General features: G+C 50.8%; 1 protein-coding gene across 2 annotated transcripts in view; it reads right to left on the minus strand.

Moving 5' to 3' along the window:
- Positions 1-16,361, minus strand: part of PRKAG2 (protein kinase AMP-activated non-catalytic subunit gamma 2) — a 276,927-nt gene that overhangs the window by 93,896 nt on the left and 166,670 nt on the right. For both annotated transcript variants that reach the window (XM_079932036.1, XM_079932035.1), the window contains exon 4: positions 10,382-10,593. In XM_079932036.1, coding sequence (XP_079788162.1) covers positions 10,382-10,593 — 212 coding nt within the window. The remainder of the gene's footprint in view (positions 1-10,381; positions 10,594-16,361) is intronic.

The raw sequence follows: 16,361 nt of genomic DNA on the forward strand, positions 1-16,361 counted from the left end.
TGTTGAAGCCCTAACGCTCAATGGAATTGTATTTGGAGATAGGACCTTTAAAGAAGTAATTAAGGGGGCTTCCCTGGTGGTGCAGTGGTTAAGAATCTGCCTGCCAATGCAGGGGACACAGGTTCGAGCCCTGGCCTGGGAAGATCCCACATGCCATGGAGCAACTAAGCCTGTGCGCCACAACTACTGAGCCTGCGCTCTAGAGCCCATGAACCACAACTACTGAGCCCACATGCCTAGAGCCTGTGCTCCACAACGAAGAGTAGCCCCCATCTGCCACAACTAGAGAAAGCCCTTGCGCAGCAACGAAGACCCAACGCGGCCAAAAATGAAAAAAAAAAAGAGAAAGAAGTAATTAAGGTCAAATGAAGTCACAAGGGTGGGGCCCTAATCCAATAGAACTGGTGTCTTTGTAAGAGGAGGAAGAGACACCAGGGATGTGTGTGCTTGGAGGAAAGGCCAGGTGAGGACACAGAGAGATGATGGTCACCTGCATCCAAGGAGAGAGCCCTCAGGAGAAACCAAACCTGTCAACACCTTGATCTCGGACTTCTGGCCCCCAGAACTGTGAGAAGTAAATTTCTGTTGTTTAAGTCACCCAGTCTGTGATATTTTGTTACGGCAGCCCCAGTGGACTAATACATTCTGTCTTAATGGTTTCTGTGGATCAGTGGTTCACAAGCAGCTTGGCGGGTGGTCCTGGTGCAGGATCTCTTGCCAGGTGTCTAGTCGGGTTTGGGCTGGGGCTGTGGTCTCATCTGAAGGCTTGACTGGGGCTGGATGATCCACTTCCGTGGTGGCTCACTCCTACCGCTGGGATGCTGGTGCTGGTTGTTGGCTTGGGGCTTTAGTTCCTCTCCCCCTGGGCCTAATGAAACCTTTTTCATTCAGTCCCAACCAACCATCCTGAACCTTTTTCTTCAGTTCAATTACCTATTAACTATATCATAAGGAGAAATATGATAGCCCTTATTTTCACCCACCAGAATCTTGGTATCATAAATTGGAAGAATAGAGAATAAGTCCATGCATCAGAGGCTGTGATGTACAGTTGACTCTTAACAATGTGAGGGTTAGGGGTGCTGATCTTTCACACAGTGGAAAACCCAGTGTAACTTAAGTCAGCTCTACCTGTACATGGTTCCTCTATATCTGTGGTCATGTATCCAAGGATTCAGCTGACCTCAGACTGTGCAGTACTGCAGTACTTACTGTTGACAAAACTCTGCCTAGAAGTGTACCCATGCAGTTCAAACCTGTGGTGTTCAAGGGTCACCTGTACTACTCTGATCCCCTTTCAACAATGAAGGATTTTACTCCAGCTGTTGGGAATCTGCCAGTTGGTGACCCTCAACTATCAGCTAGGATGGCCCTTGGCTGAAGAGAGCTGCCTTGCCCAGGGTCAAGTCCCTTCTAGGACAGCTGTCATCTAATGACTGGTGATGATGGTATAAAGGTCTGGCTCCTTTGGCCCAACTTGGGGCCGCTCTGAGGAGCTCCCTGTGGTCTGCAGAGGACTTCGTGGAGACTGCACCACACCGCAACTTCTCCCTCTGTCCTTCTTCCCTCCTTCCCTCCTCCCACAGGTGTTGATCCTAACAGCACTTCCTAATAAACATCCTGCACACTAATATCTACCTTAGATTCTCTACTGATTGGGGAACACAAACTGCAGCAGTCTGCTTAACAGGAAGTTACTCTCGGAGAGGTTAGCCGTCTAAATTAGACTCCTTAAATACAGATACATGAGCCTCTAGACTCGAGCCCATTGTGCGTGCAACTGCAGCCCCAGCTGCTGGAATCAAGTGATAAGACAGGAGGTAGATTTCAAAACTGGCCCGCATCCTCCCCATCTCCCTGCGTCCATGCCCTCTGCAATGTGACTGTCACTTCCATTTCGTTCTGTGGGCCAAAGCAAGTCATAAGCCCAACCCAGACCCAAGGGGAGAGGACACAGATTCTACCCAGGATGGAGGAGCTACAGAGGGGCGGTTCTGAGCCCAGCCTCAAGAAGCCTGGTATGGGGCACCCTGTCTCGTGGAGCCCCGTCACGGTCATGAGAACACGTCCAGGCTGGCCGGTTGCAGGAGGAGAGCACATGGAACAGAGACAAGCTGTTCTGGCTGAGGTCACTCTGGTCCAGCCAGTCCCCAAGTGACCTGCTAAGTGACCACAGATGTGAGAGTTAGCACAGCTGAGCCAAGAAGAATGCCCAACCCAAACTGCTGACCCACAGAAGGGAGAGTTAAGTAAAAGGTTGCTGTCCTGAACTGGGGGGAGGTTTGTTATTCAGCAATAGAAAAACGGATACAGTACCCACCCCTGTTGGTTACAGGAATCAAGCTGGCAAGAGAAGAGGAGAATGGAGACTCCAGGCTGCAACAGGTGTCTTAGGTTCCCTGTGACTAGTTTTGGGGACACCAAGTTGCTACAGGGGCTGCTGCTAATGGCCCAAACATGCAACCTCCTTATAGGACAGTCCTTGGGTGACAGGCGCCATCCCAGCTGCAGGTACATCTCCCTCATCCTGGGCATCCCATAGCTAAGGGCGCCGCCATATGAAGACACAAAAGCCCAGTTTCGGGGGCTTCCCTGGTGGCGCAGAGGTTAAGAATCCGCCTGCTAATACGGCGAACACGGGTTCGAGCCCTGGTCCGGGAAGATCCCACATGCCGCGGAGCAACTAAGCCGGTGTGCCACAACTACTGAGCCTGTGCTCTAGAGCCCACGTGCCACAACTACTGAGCCTATATGCCACAACTATTGAGCCTGCGCTCTAGAGCCCACGAGCCACAACTACTGAAGCCAACGCGCCTAGAGCCTGTGCTCCGCAGCAAGAGATGCCACCGCAATGAGAAGCCCGTGCACCGCAACGAAGAGTAGCCCCGCTCACCGCAACTAGAGAAAGTACGGGCTCAGCAACAAAGACCCAATGCAGCCAAAAATAAATTTAAAAAAAAAAGCCCAGTTTCCTTGCCTCGAGGCAGAGCAAATTCTGGTGCAGTTTACACTCCAGAGCTGCCCTGTTAACAGGCTGAGGCTAAACCTCATGTGAAACCACACCTTTGCTTTGTTTCTTCCCTTCCCTTGGTCCTGAGAGCGTTCTTCTGAGAGCACTCCTAATAAGTAAACAAACTTGCATCTGAAACCCCGTCTCAGCCTCTGCTTCTAGGTACTCTGATTGAGGACACAGGTCAAGAGTGAAATTACTAGAAGAAAATGAGGGGGAGACGGGCGTGACTGCTGTAGAAAGGAAATGGGATCAGGACGGATCATTTGAATACCTTCACATCAAGTTTTCGACCCCACGGAAGACGATTCTTCCATTGGTTCCAGACAAATACGCTCACCGTGTGCTCCCACCTCCTAAGGAAACTCACCCGTTTCCTTTACAAGCCCAGATGCAATGCTTGCTTTTCCCCTTCTATCTTTAACTGCTCCCTTCCGACTAACTCGTTCCCTGTCAGTGTTTAAATCCTTATGGGAACAAACCATCACCTCCATTCTTCCAGCTACAGCCCCATCTCTTCCCCCTCGAAGTCAGGATTCTGGAAAGAGTCATCTACACTAGAGACCTCCACATCTTCACCTCTTAATCATTCACCCCGCATCACACGGCTTCTGCTCTTGACCGTGCCCTTGAAAGTATTCCTGCCAAGGCTACTGATGACCTCCGTCCTTACGGTCCATGGCCAGGAACGTCACGATCACGCCCTCCAAATGCGTGAAACACAACGAAATACAGTTCTTGTGCTTCTGTGATACCGTGTTTGCCTGGTTTTCTGCCTACTTTCCAGGCAGTTCAGAATCCCCATCCTTTGTTTGTCCTTCAAATGCCCACGTTCTTCTGGCTTTCTCCTCAACTACTGTACATCTCTCCGGATTATTTCATCTACTATCATGGCATAAATTACCTTCGACATTCTGATGATTTAAAAATCTTAATTTCCAGGGGAGTTCCCTGGTGGCCTAGTGGTTAGGATTCCAGGCTTTCACTGCCGTGGCCTGGGTTCAATCCCCGGTTGGGGAACTGAGATGCTGTAAGCCGCGTGGTGCGGTCAAAAAAATAAATATAAACAAACAAACAAATTAATTAAAATCTTAATTTTTAGCTCCAGACTCACAAATCCAGTTGCCCTTTGGACACCTCCACTGAATTATCCCACGGGCACCTGTTGTACCATCACCAGCCAACACACACGTGTGTCCACTTATACACACCCCCATGTGCTCACATACACACAAGCACACGCACACAGCCTGCTTCTCCTTCTCCTCTGTTCCCTATCCCAGCAAGTGCAACTACCACCCATGCAGTTTCCCAAGGCAAAACCTTCGGAATCGTCCTTGATTCTTCTCTTTTCTGCCCTCAACTAATCAATCACTACATCCCCAGCTCCTTTCAATTCGACGTCTTAAACAGCTCTCTACGTTTTAACACCAGCCCCCTTCTTTCCACTGTCAGCTGCCACCAGGCCCAGATCATTTCACACTGCATCTCATCTGAGCCCCTGCTGTACCCAAATCCAATCTAATTTCCACACCCCACCAGAGGGACCATCCTAAAATGCAGAGCTGATTATTGCTCTCTGCTGCTGCTGCAAAAAATGTCCACTTCCTTCCTCTGGGATTGTGTCTTTTTTAAATTAATTAATTAGTTAATTTTTGGCTGTGCTGGGTCTTCGTTGCTGCGCGTGGGTTTTCTCTAGATGCAGTGAGGAGGGGCTGCTCTTCATTGCGCTGCGTGGGCTTCTCATTGCAGTGGCTTCTCCTGTTGTGGAGCACAGGCTCTGGGTGTGCGGGCTTTAGTAGTCGCGGCACGCGGGCTCAGTAGTTGTGGCTCGTGGGCTCCAGAGCGCATGCATAGTAGTTGTGGCTCATGGGCCCTAGAGCACAGGCTCAGTAGTTGTGGCGCGTGGGCTCAGTAGCTGTGGCATGCAGGCTCAGTAGTCGTGGCTCGCAGGCTCTAGAGAGCAGGCTCAGTAGTTGTGGCGCATGGGCTTAGTTGCTCCGCGGCGTGTGGGATCTTCCTGGATCGGGGCTCGAACCCACGGCCCCTGCGTTGGCAGGCGGATCCCTAACCTCTGCACCACCCGGGAAGCCCTGGGCCTGGCGTTTGTGCTCACACTGGACTGGAGATTTTCTCCCATGAGAACTACACAGGCTCTATCGAATATTCTATTATGACTATTTCCCTATTTGTGGCCCCCCAATAGACAGGAGCTCCTTCCTTTGTTCAGTGAGTCCTCAGCTATTTATCGAACCCCTCCCCTGCATAATGTGCTGTTAATAAATGACGAACAAAATGAACACTGTCCCTGCCTCATAAGAGCCGCTTACGTACTTGTCATCCCATCAGCCTTTCCGAACACAGTGTCTGACACCCAGCGGTTGCTTCATAAATATTTGCTGAGTAAATAAATGATAAAATGAGTGCTGTCTACTAAAGACTAATTCATTACCCTCATCCCCTTTCCAATTTTAGAATAAAATTCATGGGAACAAAGTTTATAAAAGTGATTATAAAAGTGATTTTATAAAAGTGATCCGCTTTTATAAAAGTCAATGTTTACAGAGAGCATCTTTTTATTCCAAAAGGCAGAGATGAATTACATCTAAGTATTTTCAGGCTGATAGACGTCTTTAAGCAGCTCACATTCCTCTATAAAGATTATGCCAGTAACGGAATGCATGAAATCAGCTAAACGCCTAAGGAACTTAGCACATAAGGACAGTCAGCATAATCCAATTAGAAAGAAACACTTAAATGAACTTGAATCCATCACCAGCCCTGCTGCCAAGGGCTGCTGAAAGCAGAGACCTGGGCCAAACTACAGCTGCAGAGGCTGTGACCAACATGCCGAAGAAGCTCCTGGAGGCCTTGTGTGATAAAACTTACACATGATGAAGACCCCTGTTTAATGTCTGTAGCCAGTGGGAACACTGTCTTCCAAGTTTGAAACAGATCATTTCAAAACATAAGTGTTTTGGTTTTGATTTTCTGATTTGATTTTTTTTTTTTTTTTTTTTTTTTGCGGTACGCAGGCCTCTCACTGCTGTGGCCTCTCCCGTTGCGGAGCACAGGCTCCGGACGCGCAGGCTCAGCGGCCATGGCTCATGGGCCCAGCCGCTCCGTGGCATGTGGGATCCTCCCGGACCGGGGCACGAACCCGTGTCCCCTGCATCGGCAGGCGGACTCTCAACCACTGCGCCACCAGGGAAGCCCTCTGATTTGATTTTGATTCTGATTTGATTGTGATTTTCTGAAGCTCAAACTATATAAACATTGCAGTGTTGACTGGATCATTAACAAAAATGTGGTGAGAGGATACAACCGAAAGTGTCTCTAATTCATAATAATTAAAGGATTTGCTCCATCAGCATTAATAGTATGTTAGAATAATCAAATATGTATTATGTGAAGGTATAATGGGCATAATGATATATTTTGAGACTACAGAAATTTACTATCATTAACTGCTGTATACAGATGTGTAGGGTTTTCTAAAATTGTATTTATAACCTATATACAGGTAAAACTAAGTGCATTAATTGTTTTGTACCTATGTGCTGCTAAACGGGTCTTAAAATAAATTTTGAATATAGTTTCTAAAATAGACAGCTACCATCCCCTTGTCACTTATTTTACCAAATTGCCTAGAAGCACCTCTTAATAGACTGTACAAGGTGAACTTTGTAAAATGATCATGGACAATAAGCTATATGGAGTCCAACTAACTGTGGCCTCCTAAATTATGAAAAAAACTGTGGTAAAATACACTTAACATAAAATTCATCATTTTAACCATTTTTAAGAGTACAATTCAGTGGCATCAAGTGCATTAATATGGTTGTGCGACCATCGCCACCATCATCTTCAGAACTTTTTTCATCTTCCCAAATTGAAACTCTGTCCCCATTAAACACTGACTCCCCATTTCTCCCCATCCAGACCCTGGTGACCACCATTTTGCTTTCTGTCTCTATGAACCTGACGGCTCTAGGGACCTCCTATAAGTGGAATCATACAACGTCTGTCCTTTTAAGACTGGTGTGTTTCACTTAGCATAACGTCCTCAAGGTTCATCCACGTTGTAGCGTCCGTCAGGATTTCCTTTCCTTTTCAAGGCTGAATAACATTCCACTGTATGTTTCCATCATGTTTATCCATCCATGACATCTGCACGGTTGTTGAAACTTCACGGTGCTATCAGTTCCCCCAGTCTGTTTGTGGAATCGCAGGCTCTGACCAGGGCACAGGGTCCGTGCCCACCGCTGAGTACGGGATACAGCCGAGGACCCCTCCTCCCTGGCCCCAGAACCGCCTCAGAAAGCCTGGAAGGCCCCAGGCTCGCTGGCTTTCACCAGGAGCTTCATAGTTGTGCGGTATGAACAGTTAAGAATATCACTTTCTAGTCACAATCGGGGTGGGGGCAGGGCACAGCAGGCAGACCCAGAACGCCCTCTGGATTCTCTCTCACTTAAACTGGGAGAGGCTGTCCCGAGCACAGAACTTCTGCAATCACGGAAAAACCCTGTGTCTGCGTCCGTACCATCACTTCAAATGATCTAAAGTCGAAATGGCCATCTCCTCGTCCATGCAGTGTCTCTTCTTACACGGGGCTAACCTGTCAGTTATCCCTGGTCCACGAGAAGAAGCCAACATTTTGAGACTTGATGCCTCTCGACCAGTCGCTTCCCTCTTGGCTCCCTCCTCCGGTCTCCTCCCTCCTCCCCCAGGGTTTCTGTCCCAGACCTCCTGGCCCACTGGCCTCTCGGCAGGTTTGGCACAAGGTGGAAGGCAGGAAGCAGTGGAGACGCCAGACTTTCTACCCCTCTGCCTCGCATGGCATCTCTGGCCAGTGGCTGCTTCTCCTCTGCGGTTCCAGCTCCTGCCAGGCAGACACACTGGTTCCACCTCCCATCCGATGGGCTCCCAACACATCCCTCCAGCCCGAGGGGAGTAGTGGCTTCCTGCGTGTGATCGTCTTTGGGTTGCGCATCATTCCTTTTTTGGATATATTTGTTCTATTATCTCTATGACCAAGTCTCTTTGCTAAATGCCCGGGAGAACAGAAACCTCTAGGTCTTTTCTCATTCATACCCAAGAACACGGATGACCTTCCTCCTGGACCCTTAGCTGTAAGCGGCCAAGGCCTGCACCTCTCCACGTCTCTAGTGAGTGGTCCTCTGGTCCCCAATCTCTGCCAGATGCCCACCTCCCAGAGACAGCCCCCCGTCCCCAGCTCCTACCCTATGCTACACGTCACACTCCTTCCCACCCCAAGCCATGGCTAATTTTCTTTTCCAGGAGGCCCTCCCCTCCCCTCTCCCCCTTTTTTTTTTTTAACATCTTTATTGGAGTATAATTGCTTTACAATGGTATGTTAGTTTCAGCTTCACAACAAAATGAATCAGTTATACATATACATATGTTCCCATATCTCTTCCTGCTTGCGTCTCCCTCCCTCCCACCCTCCCTATCCCATCCCTCCAGGCGGTCACAAAGCACCGAGCTGATCTCCCTGTGCTATGCGGCTGCTTCCCACTAGCTATCTACCTTACGTTTGGTAGTGTATATATGTCCATGCCTCTCTCTCGCTTTGTCACCGTTTACCCTTCCCCCTCCCCATAGCCTCAAGTCCATTCTCTAGTAAGTCTGTATCTTTATTCCTGTTTCACCCCTATCGTATCCCTCTCCCCTTATTTAGACCCTACAATCTCCCAAGGCTTCCTGGCCCTTATCAGACCACAGTATTTTCCCTTTCCCGTCCCCTGCAGTGTGGACTATTTGTTTCACTCCAGATGCCCACCCAACCTACTTTCCGCTTTTATTTAACTGTTTTATCTGAGTGCTATTCTGTTCCCAGTAAGACTGTAAGCCCTAGAGGGCAGAGACAACACCTTGCATTTTATTCCTCAGCACTTAAAACAATACTCTGCTAAGCTTACACCTAATAAAATAATCATCAGACGAACAAGGAGAAGAGTCACAGTAGGTTCTTTGCATGACAAACACATCTTCTTTCTCCCCAAAGGTAGCAACTGTTATGGTTGGATGGTGTCCCCCAAAAAGCTACGCTGAGGTCCTGACCACTGATACCTGTGAATGCGACCTTATTTGGAAATCAGGTCTTTGCAGAGGTCATCAAGAAGCGGTCGTACTGAGTTAGGTTGGGCCCTCATCCAACACGACTAGTGTTCTCATAAGAGTTTAAAACTGGACACAAACAGAGACAGAGGGAAGACAGCCACGTGAAGATGGAGGTGGAGTGACGCTGCCCCAATCCAAGAAAATCCTGGGGCTACAGGAAGCTGGGAGAGGCCAGGAAATATCCTCCCCCCCTCAGAGATTGCAGAGGGAACGTGGTCCTGCCGAAACCTTGATTGCCCCCTTCCAGCCTCCAGAACCGTGAGACAATAGCCTCCTGTTGTTTTAAGCCCCCCAGTTTGTGCCCCTTTGTTACGGCAGCCGCAGGAAGCTAACACCACAGCTGAATAAAATAGTTACATCCATCTGGATAGACTCTACCGATACGGTCCTCGTGTCCTTGCTGGCACAGGAATGATGTTGAGGGTCTGTGGTAGCCAACACGAACTAGGGCGCGGTGATGGTGGTCCCCACACGTAGGGCCCACGGTGTTGAAATGCAGAGTGTTTAAGCGCTGGTGCTCAGCCAGCTTCTTCCATCCATACCCACGAGTCCCAATCCTCCGAAGGATGCAAAGACACCTGTTTCGCCATCCCACTCTGCTTTGAAAGGTTCACCTTTCCAAGGATGCTTCCCAAGTCAAATGATGTCAGACTTTAAATCTTTAAAATCTAGAATAAAATTTCTACAAGAAACCATTTTTTGGCTTTCCCTATGACTTTTTACTTTAGTAACCCAATCAAGATAAATTCAAAGAAAGCTTTTAATGACTGATTTTTAAAAAGAAGCTAAGAGGGCTTCCGTGGTGGCGCAGTGGTTGAGAGTCCGCCTGCCGACGCAGGGGACGCGGGTTCGTGCCCCGGTCCGGGAAGATCCCACATGCCGCGGAGCGGCTGGGCCCGTGAGCCATGGCCGCTGAGCCTGCGCGTCCGGAGCCTGTGCTCCGCAACGGGAGAGGCCACAGCAGTGAGAGGCCCGCGTACCGAAAAAAAAAAAAAAAAAAGAAGCTAAGAGAGCAAAAAGCTTTTTCTGATCATGTTCCAGATGTTACCATTCATTTGGTTTCTGTTTGCCTACTGTGCCCTCGCCATTTTTTTCTCAGTTTGTGATTCATGATAAAATGTACCAAAAATGTCACAGGAGTGCACAGCTTTAGTTTCAGCTGTGTACAGACTCTGCCCTCCCTCCCATAGCTGGCGGCCCGGCCCCCAGGAGAAGGCCCAGACTTACAGATTTGGAGGGAGAATGGTGTGTTGGCGATGCTGACGGAGGCCTGGCTGAACTCTGGAAGGAGGACGGGCAGAACCTCTGGCCTGTGTCCGGAGGGGAAGAGGAGGCATAGATGCGATTTTCCAGTCGCTCAGGCTCATGCTTATAGGATTCGAGAGGAAACGTGTGCTGCTTGACCACTTGGGTGGGTGTTGATGGAGAGGAAGAGAGGCCTGAAGTTGAGGAGGAAACCACACAGGGCCGTTAGAAATCTGGCTGACACAGGGAAAGGGGCTTCCATCTACAAGGGCCAAAAATCTCAAATGGCAGGAATATAAAAGATCAAATTCTGAATACTGGGGACAAGCTAGTAGACAATGACTTCTAATCCCTTAGAATCAGCTGTGCCCAGAAATCCCCTCGTCATCCGACTTGAGTCGCGGGCAGAGCCGCCTTGCTGTGAAGGGGCCGCTCTAACAGTTCAGAAGCTGTCGGGGTGAAAGACTTCTTACACACACACTTCGGAGGCTATTTTCTGCCACTGAGTCCAAGACCATTGGATCTCCCCTCCTCCCCTACAGAGCATGGTGCCAAGAGCACGCGGAGGGGAACCCATATTACTCGAGAGGAGACATAAGGAAGTTCACGAAGGATTCAGCAGAGACAAAGGTCAGGGTTGCAGACGTCACCTGACAACATACACCGGGGACCAGACGAGACACGCTGTTATTGTCAAAATGTGCCACGTGAAGATGGTCACCGTGAGTGTGCAGCAGTGAGAATCACCATGAAGATGCGCGCCGGGGGCGGCCTGGGGAAGGAAGGAGCCTTGCAGAGTGAAGACTCAGATAGACAGGAACCAGGAGGAAGCGGGTGGGGATCCGTGACCAAGGAACTGCAAGGAGGCTGGGGACACGACTCTGCCAGGGTGACAGGCCGTCCACTTCGACAGGGCTGGTACAATCCTGGGGGCCTTTCTCACTCACACCTAGCTGATTACACCATAAGATCATTGTTGTGAGCTGAATGGCGTTCCCCCACCCCCAGAGAGATATGTTAAAGTCTTAACCTCCGGTACCTATGAATGTGACCTTATTTGGAAATAAGGTCTTTGCAGATGGAATCAAGCTGAGATTATACTGGAGTAGTTTGGGCTCTTAACTCTATGTGTAGTGTCCTTATAAGAGGCGAAGACACACACACACACTGACACACACACACACACACACACACACACACACACACACACACACACAGAGGAGAAGGCCATGTGATGACAGAGGCAGAAATCAGAGTGACGCCTCTATGCGTCAAGGAACACCAAGCGCTGCTGGCGACCATCAGAAGCTAGAAGAGTGGAGGAAGGTGATCAAAGGGTACAGATGACCAGTTATAAGATAAATAAGTACCAGGGATGTCGTGTACAAAATGACGACTGTAGTCAACACTGCCGTATGATACACAGGACAGTTGTTACGAAAGTAAATCCTGAGCGCTCGTCACAGGGAGAAAAGTTCTTTTCCTTTTTCTTTTCTTTTTATTGTTTCTATAGAGATGAGGGATGTTAGCCGACCCACTGTGATCATGATTTCACAATACACGCAAATCAAAGTATCGTGCTGTATGCCTTAAACGTATACAGAGATGCGTATCAATTATTTCTCAACAAAACTGGAAGAAGGCACAAAGCAGCTAGAAGAGGCAAGGAGGGATTCGATCCAGAGTCTCAGAGAGAGCGTGGCCCTGCTGACACCTTGGTTTCAGACTTCCAGCCTCTGGAACCGTGAGAGAAAAAACCTTCTGTCGTTTTATGCCACCCAGTTTGTGGTACTTTGTTATGGCAGCTCTAGGAAATGAATACAATAACGTTGCCTGATATTGATTTGTTTTCTAAGATCAGACTCTGGATTTGAGTCTGATCTCTCACATTTATAGGTAACTGAATAAAATTTTTATTTTAAATTGGTTATTTAAAAATACTTAATCACGCAAGCCAAAGCAAAGACATCAGTAGACATGGTCCAACGGTCATCCTCTCGTTCTTTCTGACCTTGACAAAGACTGGTCAGCCTACGAGCCACCAGCCTGGGGCTCTTTCTCTGTGCTGCTCTGTGCCACGTCCTCTCATGCCATCGCTGTGCACACCCCCCCCAGAGCGGCCGCCTAACTCATCCCATCTCCCTCCTGCTGACTCTGCGGCCCTAGGAGCCTCCCAGCCCTGAACTCAGCACATTTCGTCTGTACCGAGCGCTACCAGAGTGAACAACGAGCTGCTTCACACCAAACCAAATGTAAAGTATGGAATTCTCTCCCCGCTCCCCGCCCCTCCCCCCGGCCCCCAAACGCATCATCGGCCCAGAGCTGTCCTGGGCCAGGGGCAGGTGCTTGGTCAATGCCGGCCCCCAACAGGCAGAGAAAGAGAAGGGGGCAGGGCCAGGGCTCAAGCTCAGTTGGCATCTCCCCTCCCATATTTCCCAGGCAGACGCATTGGGAGAGCAACCAGGTAAAGGAGGAGTGTCATTTTCCAGGGACCCCTTATCCCACGGAACCACGCCAAGTGGGGATCCCTGCCGCCCGGGCCCCAGGCTGACCTGGGAGGAGCTCCAGGTGAAAGCAGGAGGTAGAATGCTGTCACCACGGCTTTGAAGGTCTCCAGACTTATGACGTGAAAGGCCCCTAAGAGCAAAGGCCCCTAAGTTTCCACCCCAAAGGTCTTGAGAAGCAAGGCCCGTTTGGAGATGGGGCTGGGGGAGTGAGGAGGGGAGGAAGGAGACTGGGGGCCCCGAGCAGCTGGAGATCTGATGGTCCAGCAGCTCTGCAGGGGGAGATGCAGGCGTTCTGGCAGGCCAGCCAGGCTGTGGGTGATACCCACGGAGCAGGAGTGAGGCCACGGGCCAGGCTGGGGCGGGCCCGAGCCTCTCAGGGGGCTGTGCCGGATGGGAGAAGGAAGCCCTCGGGCTGCTTTGTTTGTGGACGGACACCTCGCGGGCCTCAGGCCCCAGGGGTGGTGGCGTGGCCTTCACTGGCTCCTGTGACAGCCCGCGTAGGCGCCACGGTCCAGCGGGAAACGTCCTGGTCCCTGCTCCCAACTCTCGCCTGGGCCACTGGACACAGGGGCCCTTCCTGTGCTTTCTTTGGGGTGTTCCCTGCATTCGGGGTTTGTGCTGCAGACCGAACAGAGGGGGAAACAGAGCTGGACTGTGGGGGGGCGGCTCTTGGGCTCAAAAGCCTGTGCCACTGACCACATCCTGACCACCCGCAGGGACCCCTCAGGCGGAGCCCCTCGGGGGCCTGAGTTCTTCACATAAAGGACAAGCGGCCCCAGTGATCTCCGCGCCCTCAGCCAGCAGCAACAAGCACCAGGGTGGGGTGGACCCTACTCGGTCTCGCAGGGCTCAGTCTAGACCCGTCCCCATCTGGCAGCGACCCCGCTCCAGGCCCGCAGGGGAATTTTCCGAGGCCAGAGGAAGTCAGTGCCTCTGAGGGGTCATTTCAGCAGCATCTCTCACGACTACAAACACAAGTTCTTCCCCAGCCGTTCTGCTACTGGGCATTCGTGCGTCAGACGTATTTGTGTCAGCGCTAACCAGCCAGTGTCTGGGGTCATCCACCTCCCTGGTGCTTCAGAGCAGAGCTTGAGACACAGGTGCTCATCTGCAGGAAGAGGCTACACAACGCACTGCACGTCCACAGCCTTCTTCCCTACGGAACACGGCAAGCCCCGCCGTCCTTCTCATCTCCCAGACAGAGGGGTAAGTGAAGGACGCAAACCGCAGAGCCGTCTGCATAGAAGGATCCATTTAGGGTTTCACAGACGGGGAAGAACCTGTACACCTGCATCCCACTGTCTGCACTCGCCCAGAGTGTCTGGGAGGATCTGGAAACACGCGCTGCATCTGGTGATGGGAACGACCGGCAGGGAAGAGGATCACGGTGGGCCCTTTGCTATTCTTCAACATGATGCATAATACCACATGAATGATGTATTTGTCATTCAGAAAATCGCTTTTTTCAGCCACTGTTCTGCTGTTGAGGCAAGAGGCCGGCAAACACTGTCTGGAAGCGCCCGCACCCTGATCCTGGCACCCAGACGGCTCCGACCAGACGGAGGACAGGGCCTGCTCCCCCCCAGGCCCGCTCTCCCCCTCAACTCTCCCCATTTCCCCTTCTCTCTGTAGGATGCTGTCCCCCTTAGGACAGTCTTCAGGATGAAGCCTAGTGGCCACTGTGGGGGGGCTTTCAGAGCTGGCGGAACTCCTGGCTAGTTCTCGGGACAGAATGCTCGTTTCTCAAGTGCGAAGAATTAAAGAGACTGTGACGAAGTAGCTTGCTACCTAAGACGGCTCCTTAAAGCCCCGACGGCAGCTTCTGTGTCCCCCGGGACTCATCCCACACGAGCACCAGGGCGATCCTGACCCGGTCCCCAGAGAGGGCAAAAGGGACGGCTGGATGCAGAGGACACGCCCTAGACACACTCAGCCTCGGGGAGCTGCCCAGGATAAGGAGAAGATGCCAGGCTTTCCAGCCGGTGATGGGAACAGTCTGTTTCTGGTGGAACCAAATGGAACTACACGTCCCTCAGGGAAGCTCCTCTCATGAAAATCTTTCCAAGTTCAAGAGATGCATCCACCTTTCCACCTGGCCTCCTGCTTCCTCTCTCCTCCCTTCCCAGAGCAGGTGATTCCTGCTGGGAAGCAGGACGATACCCTGGACTATGGGGGCGGGTGGGGGTGGAGGAGGGGACAGGCAAAATGCTGTGTGGATTCGGAATGTGTGTAGCTTCGAGTACGGGGAAAGAACTTTCCTAGAACCAAAAACTCGCCCCCTCTTTGCACTGAAACCTGAAACATCTCTAAGAGGGTGGAGTCTTACGATACCATCTTACTGGTTACAAAGTGCTGGGACACACTCCTAGCAGCTCCCACCCCCCCCACCCCGAGAGAGAGAAAGGGGGCAGGTTTATGACCCCACTTCACAGGTGAAGAAACTGGGGCTTAGAAAAATTACGGATCCATTCACTTGAGGGAGTGAATGGCAGAGGTCACAGCCGGATCCAAATTCTAGACTGTTTTTGCCGTGATTAAACTGGAATATCGTCCAGGGAAGGAACACACAGACTTAGAATCACACTTCGGGTGCGCGACTCACCCTTCCAGAAAGGGTGGTTCCACAGGCCAAGAGGAGGGAAGCATGGGTGCCTGGAGGGACGCTGGTGTTGCTGAAGGACGGGAGGGGACGCTGGAGGGACAGGGGGGCTCCCCGCAGTGGCGGGGCAGCGTTGGCGGGGCGAGGATGGGTACCTTCCAAGATGTTTTCTCTTCCATGCCAGCCAGAAAGAGTAGAGACATTTTCACCAGAGAGAGGACTTCTGCTCACACTTACGACACTTTACCAGTGGGGGGAAAACTGTCTTGTGAAAGGAAAGGGGGCCAGGTAAGCACGACATACCTCAGTCTTTTTTCTTGTTTTGAATATTGGTGTCACAATAAAGGGAAAAATGGGGTAATGCTGACACAACCCTCCATCACTTTTAACCTACTTTTTTTTTGTTGTTATTTATTTATTTATTTATTTTTGGCTGTGTTGGGTCTTCGTTGCTGCACACGGGCTTTCTCTAGTTGTGGCGAGCGGGGGCTACTCTTCGTTGCGGTGCACGGGCTTCTCATTGCGGTGGCTTCTCTTGCTGTGGAGCACGGGCTCTAGGTGCCCCGGCTTCAGTAGTTGTGGCATGCAGGCTTAGTAGTTGTGGTGCACAGGCTTAGTTGCTCCGCAGCATGTGGGATCTTCCTGGACCAGGGCCTGAACCCGTGTCCCCTGCATTGGCAGGTGGATTCTTAACCACTGCGCCACCAGGGAAGTCCCCCCATTCCTTTTACAGAGACCAATTTCTTTCTTTTTGTTTTTGTTTTACTGCTTTTTTTTTTTTGACTTAAAACAACAATAAATGTTTATTAATTCGCACAGTTTCAGTGTGTCAGGAATCTGGGAGCAGCTTAGTTGG

This window comes from Stenella coeruleoalba (assembly GCF_951394435.1).
Source record: "Stenella coeruleoalba genome assembly, chromosome: 9".
Classification (NCBI taxonomy): Eukaryota; Metazoa; Chordata; class Mammalia; order Artiodactyla; family Delphinidae; genus Stenella; species Stenella coeruleoalba.